An 18,064-nucleotide genomic window follows, 5' to 3' on the forward strand; every position below is an offset into this window, starting at 1 on the left:
ATCCCGAGAATTATTTTCGGGATTTGGGGTATAATTTATTATGGCAATTCTAGTTCCCCTCCCCCCTTCATTACAGCTACTATGTCTTTATGTTACCAAAATATTCTCGTGATGAAGTGCATATTAGCGTCATGCATTACAGACATTATATTAGGTTCAAGTTTCTCGAATATGATGAAGTTCGATATTTGCTGATGTTCCTCTGCAGAAGCAAGCCTGTCGTGTTTGTTGTATCTTTTTATAAAAACATTCGCTTCCTCCACTTCCATCTCTTCTTGTTTAACTGCTTAAGGTTTTCAATACAGATCTTGATATTAGTTTTTCATATCAAATAAGACTAAGTTTCTAATGTCTTGGTTGCCTCTCTCATGTTCGAACATTGCAGGACACTTATGTGTATGCACCCATGTCTCACCTGTTTACACTACGGTATAGGTTATTTGGATCCATTTGCATTTATTTTTAGGTTTTAGGGTCAGCAGATAAGATGCTTGGTGTGCATCATGTTTTTACTTTTCGCAAATCTGAATCCCATAATCTTCATTGTTCTTCAAAATGTATCACAATTTCTTTTAAAATGGAGTTTTTCTTTTACAGCAGCCAAAAGTTTAAGGTTGAAATTTCCGCAGTATAAAATATTTGCCCATTCCTTCCACTTGTTCACATTCTTTCGCTATTGTAGCCATTATCCTTACACTTGTACCAATAGCCTATACAGTTCTTTCCTTAGCTTCTCTTAATGACAACACTAGACATTCTGCTGTTTTTCTTCTTTACAGAATTTCAATACCTACCCCATTATCTCCTAGTTTTCACGTACCGGTATGAGGTTCAAACCTGTCTTCCAACAGTCGACTAAACAATATATAGGGCCTATTTATATGCTTTTTCCGCCCTTGTGAATGTGTTACCTGCCTTCGCGATTTGTGTGGAGTTTCTGTGGTTTTGATAATTTACTTAAAAAGTAACCATATATAAAGTCACTATAATAAACTGTTTATTTACTGTAATTGAAATTCTGCCATATTACTAGGCTTACACAATACGGAACCATACTGAATAGCAGTAACTTCTGCTCCAGGTTGTACCTGTCATTCTTGCTTTCGGCTCATAACAACAATGCGTGCACAGTTATATCAAACTGCTCATGCTCAGGCCTGATTTACAGTTTCAGAGGCCCAGAGCCCCTTGTTTTCATGTACGACAACTAGGCATATGTTATTTTATTTAAACATCACTAATGAGCTGACAGAAAGAAGCCACACTACCGGTACTACTGTTACTGCTGTGAACAACAATAATGGTAACAAGAACTTACCTAAAATAATTTTTTCCTTTATTTTTAATTCGTCACTTACGAGTATATCTTCGAAGTTCAGTGCTCTCGCTAAATCATTTTCATTACACAGAGGACTAATACAGTCCAGATTCTCCTGTGAGATGCTATTTCGAAGTCAAATTGTTTTATTCTTTTTAATACTGAAAATTACCTTCCACTTGAACAGTTTATGCACTGTAAAGTAATTAATTGTTTCTTGTTCACGTTAACACTTGTTTAAACTTGAAATTATATTAGTTGAACCATTAAAAGTGTTATAATTTAAACCTTATGACAGACGGGTCCTGTTTTGATACCACCAGTGTCGAAACGAGATCCATCTGTCATAAGGTACATAATCTGTTTAAATGATAACTCTCAAATATTACAGTTGAGATGATGGATCCTCTGACAATTCTGAACAAGTTCATTCCCAAAATTGTTTTTCGATTCTCTTTTGTTACGTACTAAAAATAACAGCTCTGTGTTTTGGTACATTGTTTCTGTTGCAACATCTTTCTTGTAAAAGAAACAGAAATTTATTTTGTAGAGTAGCATATGCTCTTCTTCGTCTTCCTAATTCAGTTGAAAAGAGTCTCGTATAGCACTGTGGAAATAGACAATAAAAGAACGACATAGAATTAAACAAGTAACACCATTTCAAGTGGGATGTAGCCATATAGAATGAAACTGTTTATTTGATATTAACAGTAACATACGGACACAATTACGTCTTAGCTTCTATTTTCAATCTATATTTTTTATATTATATCGGTTAGAAAAATGCTACAATTTTTCCTCATTTGGTGGTGGTCCTAATTTTTTTTATTTTTTTATTAGTCCTCTTAGTTTCAACGTGTGATATATAGAACTTTCGTAAAAGTGTTAACAATTCGTATTGCAGGAGTTCCGACAGAAAAATGTTAAAAAATTTTGAAACTGGTTAAAGAATTAATCTACTATCCACTATAAATAAGAGATTATCATCATTGACGATTCTGTCTGTTGAACATGACTTCGCTTCAAAACTATATTATTTCTGTGTTGTAGATGAATTTACGGGGGAGGTACACCATTGGCCTGCAAAAATTTACTGAAATTCATTTTTTTTATCTCAGCTACTATAAAAGCTAAATGAACAAAAAAAAAAACTTTTCATGCTTAATATACATACATAAAACAATGTTCAGAATATTAAAATAGCTAATAATTACCTGTAAAAATAATATCAAATTTGCATCATTTTTTTTACAATCGTAAAGCATTTACATAATAAAATATACGATTAAATATCTGCTTGCTTCTTATACTGGATTGTTTTAAAGACCTACATGAAGAACATAGTCTAGGATCCTTTACCTTTTCCTTCAAGAAATATATTTTTTCTTAATCTTTACCTTCAATATTAAATTTTCTAGAATTTTGTTTAAGAAAAAATATTTCCTGAAGAAATAGGTGAAAGATCCTAGGCCTATATGTTGTTGAAGTACGTCTTTAGAATATTTCTGTAAAAGAATCATGAAGAAATTTAATTAATTTAATTGTATATTTTATTATGTAAATGTTTTACGGTTGTAAAAATAATTATGCAAATTTGATTTTTATAGGTAATTATTAGCCATTTTAATATTCTGAATAGTATTTTATAAAGTGTAATTTATGTATATTAAGCATGAGAAGTTTTGTTCATTTAGTTTTTATAGTAGCTGAGTTACAAAAAAAAAATGAATTTTACTAAATTTTTCCAGGTGAGTGATGTACCTCCTCCCTTAATATCGCCAAGTATAGAAGCTGATGAAGGATTTATTTGGAGACTTCATATCAACCAATTAATCACACACTTTTGTTTTTTACTTGACAACCTCGTAAATCATATTGGTGAGGTCAGTATTTCTAACTATTGCTTGGTATTCACAGGTGTACAAGAAAGGGAACACTTTGCTGCACCATCTATGTGCGTGGGGTGATGAATACTTGGGTGTTCTAGTAGAGCTGCTCAGTATGAGAGACGCCCAGGGACGCCCTTGTTTTGATATTAACCAGCACAATCATCTCGAAGGTAGAAGTCGTGTGTTTTGTACTAGCAGTAGAGCTTGAGTCAATCAAAATTATGACATTACAGTGCATTATTTAATTGAATTGTTTTTATTCCATTGCAGGAGCACCTCTGCATGTTGCTGTGAAAAAACATAGCAAGGCTTTGAATTGTTCTGCTACAATTTCATTTCTGCTTAAAAATGGAGCAAATTTGCTCGAGAAGGTATGTTTTTCAATTGACTACAGGTTCCTTGTTACTACTTTTGCTATTACTTTGAAGTTCATAGTAATGTGTATACATAGATTAGTCAGTTCCTGTGTATGAAAAGTGTAAAATTGCACGTATGTTGTACAGTGTTATTGTGTATATATGTACAGAGTGTTCCAGGAGGAATAGTAAATATTTTAGGAGGTGGTAGTATAGACGAATTCGAATACAAAATTCCATATAAAATGTGTACAATTTTTATTGGGTGCAGTGATAAAGCTGTTAAAGTTCCATATAACATGTGTCCAATTTTTATCGGGTATAGAGATACAGCTGTTAGAATGTAACTCAAGAAGGTATTAAGCAAAGGCAAATGATTATGTTCTAAGTTGATTTCGAAATTCCACCACCGACTTCAATGCATTTTCGACTTCTCTTGACATCAAGTGTAGATCTTCTGAGGTCATCTTGGCGTTCTTTTATGAGGGCAGCATTATTCATAATCCAAATGATTAAATCGGCTCTTGTGTTTACTTTTTCTTTGTAGACTTCACCTTTCAGCCATCCCCACAGGCAAAAATCTAAAGGGGTAAGGTCCGGGGACCTTGATGGCCAAGAAAGTGACCATATCTGCCGATCCATCTTCCTGGGAATGTTAGGTTTAGATGATGTATCACCTGACGACTAGAATGTGCAGGGGCTCCATCATGCTGGAAGAACATAGTCATCCTTGTAGCCAAAGGAACCTCTTCCAATAATGCTGGAAGCTCGTTTCGAAGAAAGTCTAGATAACGGGACCTGTAAGACGATGCAGTAACACAACAGGCCCAAGCAACTGATTGTCTATCATACCACACCACACATTTACAGAGAAGCGTTCTTGAAAATGTGTCTCCACAATGGCATATGGCTTTTCTTTGGACCACTGATGTGAGTTACGATTGTTATTGATACTGTTACAAGTGAAAGTGGCTTCATCAGTAAGAATGGGATTAGTCGGCAATTTACAAGTAGTCAACGACAAAATTCCAATCGTCTACCTTCATCTCCTGCTATGGTATCTGTGTACGCATTTTGTAATGAAAAAACTGTTGCTGCTTGTAGAGAATATGGCAGACGATTTCCTAACCTCATAGTTCCAGATTCAAGACCGTTTAGTACTCGTGTTTTCACTAAACTGCACGAGACTTGTGCAGTGCCCAGCAGTCAAATTTGATCTGAACGTGTAAATGAACAGAATGTGGATGAAGCAGAAGACATTATTCAGTTGTAGAACGTAGTCTATAAATGAGAACCCGTGCATACGTAATGTTCGCCATACTCTTGTATGTGAAACACCAATACGTGCAGAAACTCTGTGTGTGCTTGATGAAGGACTACGTTCTACAACTGAATAATGTCTTCTGCTTCATCCCCATTCTGTTCATTTACACGTTCAGATGAAATATGACTGCTGGGCACTGCACCAGTCTCATTCAGTTTCGTGAAAACACGAGTAAACTCTCTTGAATCTGGAACTATGCGGTTAGGAAATCGTCTGCCATATTCTCTACAAGCAGCAACAGCGTTTTCATTACAAAATGCGTACACAGATACCATATCGGCATACTCAGCATTTGTAAATACATGCGGCATGCTTAAATGATACAGTAGAATTAGCCAACAAATGACAGTCACAGTTGAAAAATTCAATTATGTAAACTAAAGCACAACTTCACAACGAAAATGACAATCGATAAATAAGCCCTTAGCAACCGGAGTAGCAACACACAAACGGAAGTGCATTGAACGTAATCATTTGCCTTGGCTTAACACCTTCTTGGGCTACATTCTAACAGCTTTATCTCTGTACCCAATAAAAATTGGACACATTTTATATGGAATTTTTTTTTCGAATTCGTCTATACTACCATCTCCTAAAATATTTACTATTCCTCCTGAAACACCCTGTATATATACACACACACACACACACGTAACAATAAAGGCCTATATGATACAAAGTAACATTATGCATGTATATATGAGTAGACACTACCACTAACTACTACTGCTGCTGTCACGTGGTGTTATTTACTCATTATTATTATTATTATTATTATTATTATTATTATTATTATTATTATTATTATTATTATTGCTACTGCTTGTTATTAAAATTATTTTATTTTATGAACTAGTAAGGAAATCTGCACAGCAGTCAGTTATTTTATAGTGCACCAATTTAATCATTAAAAAGCTTCCAAATTTCTTAATAGCTTGTTAGAAACCCCCTCTCCCCTATGAGCTCACTAACAGTAAGGCCAACAAAATATATAATATTTTCTGTATTTCTATTGCTTACAGGAGCGCTGCAGTGGGCAGACTGCTTTACATATAGCTGTGAAAGAGTCATGTGACCCCCATTTAGTGCAAATCCTCCTCCAGGAGGCAGAAAGGAAGGGGATTAATCTGGTAAATTTGGAGGACTACCCTGGAGATATGGCCTTGCATCATGCTGCCCTGAGAAACCAGATCTTACTTGCACAACAGGTGAAGGTCATTCAGCTCCTAATGAACTATGGTGCTGTCAGTAACAGAGTTGGTAGTCAGGGAAGGATGCCACTAGCACTGGTCTCAGCAGAGAGAAAATGTGTAAGTGTCCTGTAGTATTTCACACTGCACGCTTACCATCTTCTTCCAACTGCAGTATGGGTACTACTTGGATTCTGCGACTACATAAGAGTGGTCGTCCTAAGTCTATCCCTATGTCTCAGGAACTATAATGTAAAATCTTAAAAGGTAGATGGTATTGTGGCATTCTAAGAACATGCTGTTTCCATTTCTGTTGGTGTTTACGGACTTCGACAATCATTTCTTCTGTTTTCCACTATTTCCTCAAATGTTCCCTCTCTATGTGATTCCCAATGTGACACCTGACAAAGATTGTTTTTTTTTGTTTTTTTTTGACACGTCGTCCAACATTTGCTGCCATATAAGAGTCTTTGCTTTTGATATTATGATATTATATTTTGGAATCTCAATTGAATTTCCTTTCTTATTTGTTTGTCGAAATTCCGTCCTAATATCCCATTCAATCTGTTGTATTATATTAAATTTTTGTCTCTGTCTTTTCGGTGATTGTATATCGAGATGTGACTTCCTATGTAAATAAAATCTGCTACTTGTTCCATGAGCTTGTCATTAATACATATTTTTGCTCTTACGAAATGTTTATCGGAGACTGCCATTGATTTGAATTTTTCTTCTGAGATCTTCATATTGCAATAGTGTAGAACTTGTAATGTAAAAACTGATCTCTGTAGGTCATTCGCACTTGCTGCCAACAACACCTGGTATCCACTGGCTAGCTCAGTCAGCTAAGGTGCTTGCCTGTCGATCTGGAGTTGCACTCGGCACAGGTTCGATACCTGCCTAGGCTGATTACCTGGTTGGGCTTTTCCTAGGTTTCCCCAACCATAAGGTGAATGTCAGATAATCTATGGCGAATTCTCGTCCTTATCACGCCAAATACGATTTTACAATCACCAATCCCATTGACGCTAAATAACCTAGTACCATAGTTGACGTTGTTAAATAACAAAGTGAATAAAACAAGACCTGATCGTCCGCAAAATATAACTATATGGTCTGTTTTTATTCCTAGGGGATTTAACAACTTCCATTCCTTAATAATGTGATCTAAATATATTATAAAAATAACGGAAATCATAGACAAATAAATGCAGAACTAGTCCACAGCCTTGTCTTAGATCCTAATTTATTGTCATTTCGCGGGTGCTCGTGTAAAGGGGGTTAAGTCAAATTGCAAGGTATGTAAACTTCTCTCCTTTGGTACTGAACAAAACCCCTTTGTCACAAAATATGGAGCACTGTAACTGCATCATAGATGGAAGAATGACTTAACCCCTTTAACACAAGAGAAAAGTAATTGTGGATAGTTCAAATCTGTACTTATTCCAGTTTAGCCAAATCATACTTAACCCCCTTTACATGAGCACCCGCGATTTTATCTATAAGTTTGTAGTGGTCTAATTGTATTCGTATCATTGTTGACTTGTAAAGACTTTTTATAGCATATATCAAGTATACAGGAATGTGCTTGTTTTCCAATATTGTCCATACTTTGTCTCCGATTGCTGGATCATAAGCTTTCTCGTAGTCTATAAATAACATATAAAGAGGCAAAATAAATTCTTTCCTTTTTTCAGAAGTTGTTTAACAACAAATATGGCATCTACACAGGACCTTCCCTCTCGAAAACCACACTGTTCTTCTTCAGTATTCGTTTCAGTTAATGTTTTTAATTTATTTTCAATATTGTCATGTAAACTTTGGATGCTGTAACCAAAAATGAAATTCCTCTGTAATTAGAGCAAAAATTTCTTTCTCCTTTTTTGTTTATGGGGATTATTATTGCTGTATTTTTCCTTGGGTCCAAACAAAGCTGTACAAGTAGTTTTTTAAGTTAAAATGCTTATAAGTTCTTCAAAACCTTTGTCTTGTGTCAAACATTCTTAAAATGTTGTACATTCATGTAATTTTGGTAAATTCATATTTAAAATCCTCCTCCTCCCCCCCCCCTCCTCCTCCTCCTCCTCCTCCTCCTCCTCCTCCTCCTCCTCCTCCTCCTTACCACCACTCTTACTCCATTTTTCTTTGCACAAACATTATCATTATCATTATTATTATTACGGTATCACTAGTGTTCCTGCTGCTTGTTTTACATCTATTACTTAAAGATAGGCCTGTGTAAAGTCTTATCCAGTGTTGCATATTGTTTCCTAAAATTTTATGTATGCAACTTCAGAAAAGTTATACAGTAAAATCCCTTGTAATGGCACCCAAATAACCGGCAATACCAAAACAACGACACTTTTGATTGGATAAAAAAAAAGTTTAAATCTGTCATATTGCTACAGTCTGGGCTGTCAGTTTTGCCACGTTAGGAAGTTCACACGAACTTTTCATTTTCAGTGAATATTCGAAGCTAAAATTAGTATATTATTTGTGTTTTGTGATGTTTTAATAAATAAAATTCACACAGTTTTTATGTTTATTTAATTATATTCGGGATGTCAGTGTTCCCACATTAGGAAGTTCGCACGAACTCTCGTTTTCAGTGAATATTTTAACCTAGAATTAGTGTGTTATTTGTGTTGTGTGATGTGTTTTAATAAGGAAAATCCTTATATTTATTCAGTTATGAGTAAGTGATAGAGAAATAAGCTTCACATGGCTGCAGTTGCAACATTTGGCATCATGAAATATGAACTTTTTATATATACCGATATTTATTTATTTATCCGGCAAAATCTTGTATCCGGAACTAACCTGGTCCCTTTAGTGTCGGTTAAGAGGGATTCTACTGTATTTATGAATTTTGTTTCTCTGTTACTACCACCACTGCTCCAGTTCCTTTTCTTCCCTTTATCTATGTTCTTCCCAGCATCTTCCATGTCTGTTTTTTTTAACATATAAAATAAACATATTTAAAAAAGTAACGCAGTATCCTTGCTTACGATTGTTAAGCAGTGAGGAATTCAAAACCTACCAAACTTATCCAAAGATTTCAGGTGTACAGTACCTAAATTATTTTACTTTAATTTTTAAGATAAAATGATGAAAAATTAACAATGTCTATTTTCAGTCATTTATGAATCAGTCGAAACTGTATTAGCTTCCTGTCATAGATAAAAATCTCTCAATATGAAAATTTACTGTATATAGACATCGCATGTGCTATTAGGCCCTAATGAAATAGTCTATCCTTAGCAAAGCCTTGTGTATCGATCAGATTCGTTGTTGAATAATAATAAATAATAAATAATAATAATAATAATAATAATAATCATGATAATGATCATCATCATCATCATCATCATCATCATCATCATCATCATCATCATCTTAGTACCCAAATCAGAATGCAAAGCAGAAATACCCAATGGGCTTATTCCCCTCACCTCCGAAAATATTGTCTGAAATCATTTATGTTATGTTCGCATTCCTAGGATAATATGTAATTATACGGCCTTATATAAAAAACCAGTAGCCTAGTATGTTACTAAGATTGTGCTTATAATATTTGTAGTAGTAGCAGCAGGAGCAGGAGCAAGAGCAGGAGCAGTAGTATTTTATTCACCATAAAGATTTTTCCAAATTATGGCTTCGTCAATCTTATTTCTAGGTCTTAATCTAGTTTCTGATTATACTACAGGCATATTTATGAATTTGTACCAGTAACATTGTTATTGCAGGACATCTGCTGGTACGATTTAAGAATAATTACATCTAAGATAGTATAAAAAAAAATAATAATAATAATAATAATACTTACTTACAAATGGCTTTTAAGGAACCCGGAAGTTCATTGCCACCCTCACATAAGCCCACCATTGGTCACTATCCTGTGCAAGATTAATCCAGTCTCTATCATCATATCCCACCTCCCTCAAATCCATTTTAATATTATCCTCCCATCTACGTCTCGACCTCCCCAAAGATCTTTTTCCCTCCGGTCTCCCAACTAACACTGTATATGCATTCCTGGATTCACCCATACGTGCTACATGCCCTGCCCATCTCAAACGTCTGGATTTAATGTTCCTAATTATGTCAGATGAAGAATACAATGCGTGCAGTTCTGTGTTGTGTAACTTTCTCCATTCTCCTGTAACTTCATCCTTCTTAGCCCCAAATATTTTCCTAAGAACTTTATTCTCAAACACCCTTAATCTCTGTTCCTCTCTCAAAGTGAGAGTCCAAGTTTCACAACCATACAGAACAACTGGTAATATAACTGTTTTATAAATTCTAACTTTCAGATTTTTTGACAGCAGACTAGATGACAAAAGCTTCTCAACCGAATAATAATAGGCATTTCCCATATTTATTCTGCATTTAATTTCCTCCCGAGTGCCATTTATATTTGTTACTGTTGCTCCAAGATATTTGGATTTTTCCACCTCTTCGAAGGATAAATCTCCAATTTTTATGTTTCCATTTCGTACAATATTCTGTCACGAGACATAATCATATACTTTGTCTTTTCGGGATTTACTTCCAAACCTATCGCTTTACTTGCTTCAAGTAAAATTTATGTGTTTTCCCTAATCGTTTGTGTATTTTCTCGTAACATATTCACGTCATCCACATAGACAAGAAGCTGATGTAACCCGTTCAATTCCAAACCCTCTGTGTTATCCTGAACTTTCCTAATGGCATATTCTAGGGCGAAGTTAAAAAGTAAAGGTGATAGTGCATCTCCTTGCTTTAGCCCACAGTGAATTGGAAAAGCATCAGATAGAAACTGGCCTATACGGACTCTGCTGTACGTTTCACTGAGACAATAATAATAATAATAATAATAATAATAATAATAATAATAATAATAATAATAATAATAATAATAATAATAATAATAATAATAATAGAAATGTTCTTAATAGCAATAACGACCTATATATCTTTACAATAATATTACATATTAATGCTTTCATGCAAGGTCTAAAGACATAAATTCCTCTAGTCTACAGTAAATGGCATATGATGCAGCAGCAACCTGTTGACTATGCTTTTAAATTTCTTTTGTTTACTACTTACTATGAAACTTGGAATTTTATTATACATGTTTATGCCTCTATGTAAAATACTTTTAAGACTTGTGTTAATTCTATGAGTGGATAAATGGATATGACTTGATCCTACTGCATATGCGTGAGATTTATTCTTATTTATTATGTTGTCTTTATAGCACATCCAGCGTATCATACGCAAGCGTTGAAGTTCCTGGCTGTCATGGAATTTGGAAATCCTCACTGCAGTGGATATGAATCTCTACAGTTGAGACTTACTGCTGGGTGACATACCATCTTGCTTCATAAGTGACATTGCTTAGGAGTGTTTCCTCCAATTTGCAACACAACGATCTTCGCATTTGTATGTTGTAATCGTGTTTTATCATCCACCTGTTTGTATGCGTAAGGTTCTCATCTTGCAGTTCGATGCTTCATAGGGATGACACATGTTTGTTCAATTAATGTTGACAATGTGGTAAGGAAGAAACACCGAACTAATGCAGTCACCAGTGTTGTAATTTAACTTACGTTACTGGCCAGTCTGCTTGGAATGTATTTTCAGCAGATTTGGTGCATTGCAGGGCAGAAGAGCATTCATGACGGTAGATTGCAACTTTTTTATGTTAGATTCATAGGCCAGTGTTATCAGCTGTTATTTCAGTGGATGAGCAATATGAGAGGGTATTATTGGCAAAGGCTCTAAAATAAATAAAATCAATTCCTTGTTGATGTTCCACTTGAGATTTGAACAGAACAGTGGTATTTAAAACGTAATACATTAATAAACAAATCAAGAACAAATATAATCCCTGACTGTAAATGAACATTTATAATTTTGTCACATTTAGATGTAATCTTGAAACCTAGCGAATATTATATGCAGTGATATGTCATTACAACAAACTATAAAAGTAACTGACATTTTTCTTCCTGCAGGGAAGGGGCATTAGATAAAAATTTTAAATATATACAAATTTAAATTACTACTTGTTTTCGTTTAGGCCTAGTAATATATTTTCTACCCCTGCAATATTGAAAAAAAAAACATTTTGTATTCCAGTAATAGTGCTTGTGTTATAGTTACGGGAAATAGCATCACTACTTTTTCGGTGTGATTTCATATGTCTTCTGAAAGAATTTCAATTTGTGGACAATTTTATTGTTGTTGTAATGACATTCACTTTTTATTGGGATATTTACGTATCTCGTGGCTGTACAGTATCTTTAATCACAAATATCACTCCATTCCATTTTTATACAAATATGCTTTTGTTTTCCCCAAAGCATTTAGATTTAAGTTCTTGATGCATGCTTCTCTTATTTTAAATTCTATTGAAATTATGATCAAAACTATAGATGAAGTTTGTGCTATAGAAGTACATTCATGAAAAATAAGTTCTTATTTTCTTTCGTTACCAGTAGTTGTAGATTTTAAAGTTGCTGTAAATATCAGCCTTTCGTTTTGGATAGAGAGAGCTAAGGAAAGTACGAATTGCAGCATAACGAACTATTTAGTCTTAATATAATATTATTGCCATACAGAATTTGTTCTTCCGAACAATGAACAGGATAAATTGATATATTTTGAGAACATAAACCTTTTGAACATTTTTTAAAAGGTGCTAGTTGCTATGTGTTCTCGTGATGTTACAAAGGAAGATAAGTGTTATAGGTATTATCATAAGATATTAGGTGACCCAGGTCATAATTATTGTGTAATTAGTTTGAGAACTTGAAACATTCAAAATGAAATCAATTCTCATGTTAGCATCGATCAGTTAATATTGTGAACTGATGAGATCTATGTTAACAACGATCATTGAGCAGTAAAAATAGACGAGATTCTTATGTTTGCATCGAATGTTGAAAATAGGAGAGATTTTCATGTTAGAACGAACACTGAACATTGCAAGTTGGTACATTGTGTTGATAAGAAAGATAATTGAAGACTGAAGATAGAATGTGATTGGAATGGTAATATAATATGCTCTTTCAATAGTACGGTATATTAAGTTTTGTACATTACGTTAAGACATTTTTGTCTGCATTGTGGGATGACATTGGTACCTTTCATCTTAATTAAGTGCTGTAAATGTTATAATAATCTTTCATGAATATAATACGATATTTCATTCTGTGAGTTCATGATAGTAGTTGCTGCAATGTAATTCAATAAATGGCCCTGTATTCACAGTGTGAATGCCAAGGATTTAATATTACATAAATTAAAAACAAATACTTTCTCTTGGTTTTTTTTAGATATCAGCTAATGTCACTCCATAATTAGCCTACTTGCATATTAATATTTAATGCTTATTCTTTTTTCAAACACTGATAAATCTATTTGCTAAGCATTTCTTTAAATAAAACAAGTGTTAGATGGGATTATGTTTTCTTAATATAGTTCATGAAAATCTAACTATTGATAGTTGAAGTACGTAAGTATGCATTGCATGTTCATAAGTATATGTGTTACTATACTTTATTCGACCATGTATCGATATAGGTAGAATTAAGTCGCTACAATTTTTTTTTCCCCCGTTAGAACAAAATATAATATAGTATTGTGTTTGTACAAAGTATGTTACTCTATATACTAACAGGATATTCTTTATAAAAAAACACTGCACCTAATTTAAAGAGACGATAGAAATTATGACTTCGTTGGTGACAACTGCCAGAAAATTGTAAGTTATTTTCGCTATTGACAAATAAGTACTGTACTTTGCATACGGTACGTGTTATAGCAGAAGCTCGAAATGGTGACTGCCTGCATGTACAAGTATGGCTCGCATTTTTAGAATATGTTCCTCGGAGCCTGCTGCAGTTCTTGTCTTAAAATTTGAAGCGAGAATTTATTCTATTTTAAACGGTTTATGGCTTGGTGTACTGAACTTTAACATTAAATTTTCTACTGTTGTTCGGTGGCACAATAATGTTCGGAGGTCGACCTCTATTAGAGCAGTAAATTTTGGTGACTTTTTTTTATTTTAAGACTTTCCGTTTTGTTCTCGGTTTTGTATTGATACATTCAGTCACCCGAATTTCCACTAATCGATACAGTGATTTTTCAAGAACCAAATAACCTGAGAATTTAGATAGGATTTTTTTATGGAGCACTTTCTCTGTGGTCTGCCTGGTGTTACATATCCAGTAAAGCCATACACCATGAAACATGATAATGATTACCTACTAGATGAATAAGTTTCAAACAAATTTTCATGTTCAATACTAACTGTATCTTTTATTTTTACATCACATTTACGCACTGATTATTATTTTTTTATTCACTACTGACACCTGTCTAACATCTGTTGAAGCTGCAGCTCAAGATAATGAAGTCAACTAACTATAAACTAATAACTACAATCCCTTAGTAAGGGAAACATTTTCGAATGTTCTGTGGCGTCTTTAAAGAATTTCTCTGTATTTTAGCATATAGTTATTATCCTACTATGTTCATTATTTAAATTTTTATTTTTGATATATAAGTATTAAATTGTTTCAGTGTGCAAAATTGTCATTATTTGTACATAAATAATGAACTGTTTTAATTAACATCGTTATGCAGTCACTATCTAGTTACCAAAAAAAGGCTGACTGAACTTTCACATTTTTGTATGAAGATCTCCTAATTTAAGTAGTCTATACAATTATTGATAATAGTAGTTCCGATAGTTTTATTTTGCCATGTTATGTGAATGTTAAGTCAGCATAAAGATGAACACATAACTCAGACATTAAATACTACTGTCATATATTAAACAAATGTAAATTAGAATAATTTCGCTTTCCCAGCATTTAGAGAATTATTAACCTATAAATGTCACTTTGCAATATTACATGCAGTACACATGTTGAAACTTTTACAGATTGTTGTAAAATTTTATTGACTGACTTGGACGGTAACAAAGGGGACCAGATAGGTGTTTTATAGTGTTCCTTGGAGCACAACCAGAGTATATACTTATTGCTGTATAGACATAGAGCATCAAGATACAGATCAAATTCTATGGAATGTAGATAGGAATTGAGTTGAGATTTTCCTGTAATGGAAGTTTGTGAAAGTAAACCGGCAGTAATGGATTGTATGTAAGTTTTAACTCTGAACACAGTAATTTCAACAATTTTTTTTTTTTAACCTGTCTTATTTTTGTAAGCCTCTAGCATCGTAACTTTCCTTCAGTCGTACCAGTACTAGATGTTTTGATAGCCTACTGAAAAAAATTTCATTTTCTTTATTATTATTATTATTTTTCTATTTTTTTTTCATTTTTATTTATTGTACAGTATCCCATAGATCTTAATCAGCATTGAAGCTTTAAGATGTGGAACAAGTTAAGAGTTGCACAAATTTCTTGGCGAGGTGAGGTGAGACATTTAATGATAATGGTTTCATAAAAGTTACTTTTAAATTCCCTTAAATACCCTGTTTATATGTCTGTAGACTAGATGGCTGCATAACTTCTTTCAAAGATCGTTAAAACATTTCTATCACTAAGGGCACGGAAAACATAAAATAAAAATTACTGTATAGTACCGGTATAATGTAAATACATGTAATCTTCAAAGTACATCATATCTTTTATAAACAATTTCTTCAGATTTTCAATTAATCTTTAATTAAATGTAAATGTACACATTTGTAGAAGCAATTTATGCTTATTTACTCTTAGTCCGTTTATGCTTATTTACTCTTAGTCCGTGACCTGGCATCAATGTACAATTACCAAATAGGCCTATGTAATTTACAAACAATATTTTAATGGAGATATATACCAGTGTATTCTATACCTTGTTTGTTAGTAGCCTGAAGATTGGCACACAGTCTAATTAATCTGTGAAAGTGTTAACTTCAGCGCCCTTCTGTATAACTTAGACATGGGTATATTTGTACGTACAGTACTTATGTCTAAATTATAATATATAAATTATAATATATAGCCTACGTATTTAAAATATGCGTCCCTTTTACCAAACATACAAAATAAAGAGACTTAAACAAGTATGTTATATATATATATATATATATATATATATATATATATATATATATATATATATATATATATATTAGAAAAAACTGAAATTATTAAGAAACATAGACATGAAATTCTAATTGGATGTTATGTATGGCCCTGTGAATGTTAGATTGATCTAATAAAGTTGAAATTTAAAACTGAACATTGATTTATAAATTTCTGATTTAAAAATTGTCTATTTTCAGAACTATTAGCCTATACTGGCAAGAAATATAAGAAGAATTAATAATAAATATTCACTACCAGAGTGCAGTTGCTTATTTGCCTGATTAAATAAATACATGCTATTGTTAAACTCATTTCAACAGTTTCATGCAGTTTATATTTTTCAAAAATAAAAATGCCTATTTATAGCCTTAATATACAGATCCTACTGAGAGATTGCCATTAGGCCTATCAGTGAAATACATTAATATCGATTTATAGCCAACATTTCTATTAAACTTTTTTTTTTTTAAAGAATAGCATGGAAGGTACATTTCGTGTAAGTTATATTTTTCCATTGCAAAAGCATCAGGTTATCTATTGATGTGTTAGCGAAAAGTAAATTATTTCATGTTTATTCGCAAGAAGAAAATATACCTATTTAATGATATCACTGTATACTGAGATGAAGTTCGGAACGGATCTCGTATTATATCTGGTATTTTTTTAAATTCTACTGCTATATAGTATCTCACAAACAATGACCATTTTATTGTACTGGTATTCTATATTGATACTTTTCGAATAACTTTTAAGAAAACATTATTGCATAGGCCAGCAATGAAATTCAGAGTAATAAATGAAAATTATAGTGATTGATATGAATCCTACATTGTAGCTCAATTGATAGCATTTATATTGTAAATACAGTGGAATTAGATTCCATTGCTGGAAGAGAAGTGCAGATTTCTCTCTTACACTGCATTGTCCTTTTTTTGCCACTCTGATCACATTAATAGGTCAAAAAGTCCAATTATTGGAGATACATATTGATGATCTAATAAAAACAGACACAGCAGTATTTTATTTTTGCCTTATACTCTTCATCCATTCGTAGTCTTCTGTACAAGGACAGGTCCTACAGTGCAAAGCCAGAATTCTTCAGTCTTCCTACACTCTTAAAGACTATAATTATTAACTAAGTAAAGATTAATTTTTTGATCCTACAGAATTAGTACCTACCGTAATTATTAAGGCATTTAAACATATAGAATTATTAATTATTAAGGCACTTCATGGAATGTATCACAGTGTATTTTTCCTTCCATAAATGTACGTTTCCCTTCAGCAGAAATTAAACCCATGATCTTTCGAGAATAATATCTCTGTCATTCACATCATGAGCCATGTCGGCGTCTGCTATTTATAATTCAGTTAAATAGTACGGTAAATGAAATAAGATTGTTTTAGCAGCCTCGTGTACCATACTCTCTGTATACATATGCGATTTTGTATGTTTGGTTTTATACTGTTTGTTAAAAAAACATGTGCTACAAAAATACAGATTTAAACATTTCTGTAAGAATTAAAATATAAATGTTTCATTTCCGAAGTATTCTTTCATTTTATAATTTTCCCTTTGCTAGTTACAGTATGACTTATAAACTACAAATGGATTAATCCAGGTTCACACCTCTTTCATTGTAATTCACTAATAGTAAAGCTAATCAGAAGTGAGATCTGGACAGTGCTGTACACTCTAGTCATTCTTCTTCACCAGTCCTAACCAAATCATAGCTGCTTTTCCTGTTTCATTCCTCTCACATCTAGGGGTAATGTATTATGGATCACGATCCATGTTCTGTCACTTCAGATGCTAGTGAGCTGTGTAGGATGGTCAGCAAGTTTTGTAAATTTTTCTGTCTCTTACGAGAAATGGCACCATTCCAACAAT

At 33.1% G+C, this 18,064-nt stretch overlaps 1 protein-coding gene across 7 annotated transcripts in view; it reads left to right on the plus strand.

The window, feature by feature from the left end:
• LOC138706038 (myb-like protein P) overlaps positions 1-17,722 on the plus strand; it is a 68,072-nt gene extending 50,350 nt beyond the window's left edge. For 6 of the 7 annotated variants that reach the window (XM_069834936.1, XM_069834941.1, XM_069834938.1 and 3 more), the window contains 4 exons: positions 3,236-3,377; positions 3,478-3,578; positions 5,910-6,197; positions 11,320-17,722. In XM_069834936.1, coding sequence (XP_069691037.1) covers positions 3,236-3,377; positions 3,478-3,578; positions 5,910-6,197; positions 11,320-11,349 — 561 coding nt within the window. In that variant the 3' untranslated portion in view covers positions 11,350-17,722. The remainder of the gene's footprint in view (positions 1-3,235; positions 3,378-3,477; positions 3,579-5,909; positions 6,198-11,319) is intronic. The other variant, XM_069834942.1, reaches the window with a different exon arrangement.
• The last annotated feature ends 342 nt before the right edge of the window (positions 17,723-18,064 follow it).

Source organism: Periplaneta americana, chromosome 9, assembly GCF_040183065.1.
Source record: "Periplaneta americana isolate PAMFEO1 chromosome 9, P.americana_PAMFEO1_priV1, whole genome shotgun sequence".
In the NCBI taxonomy this organism is placed as follows: domain Eukaryota; kingdom Metazoa; phylum Arthropoda; class Insecta; order Blattodea; family Blattidae; genus Periplaneta; species Periplaneta americana.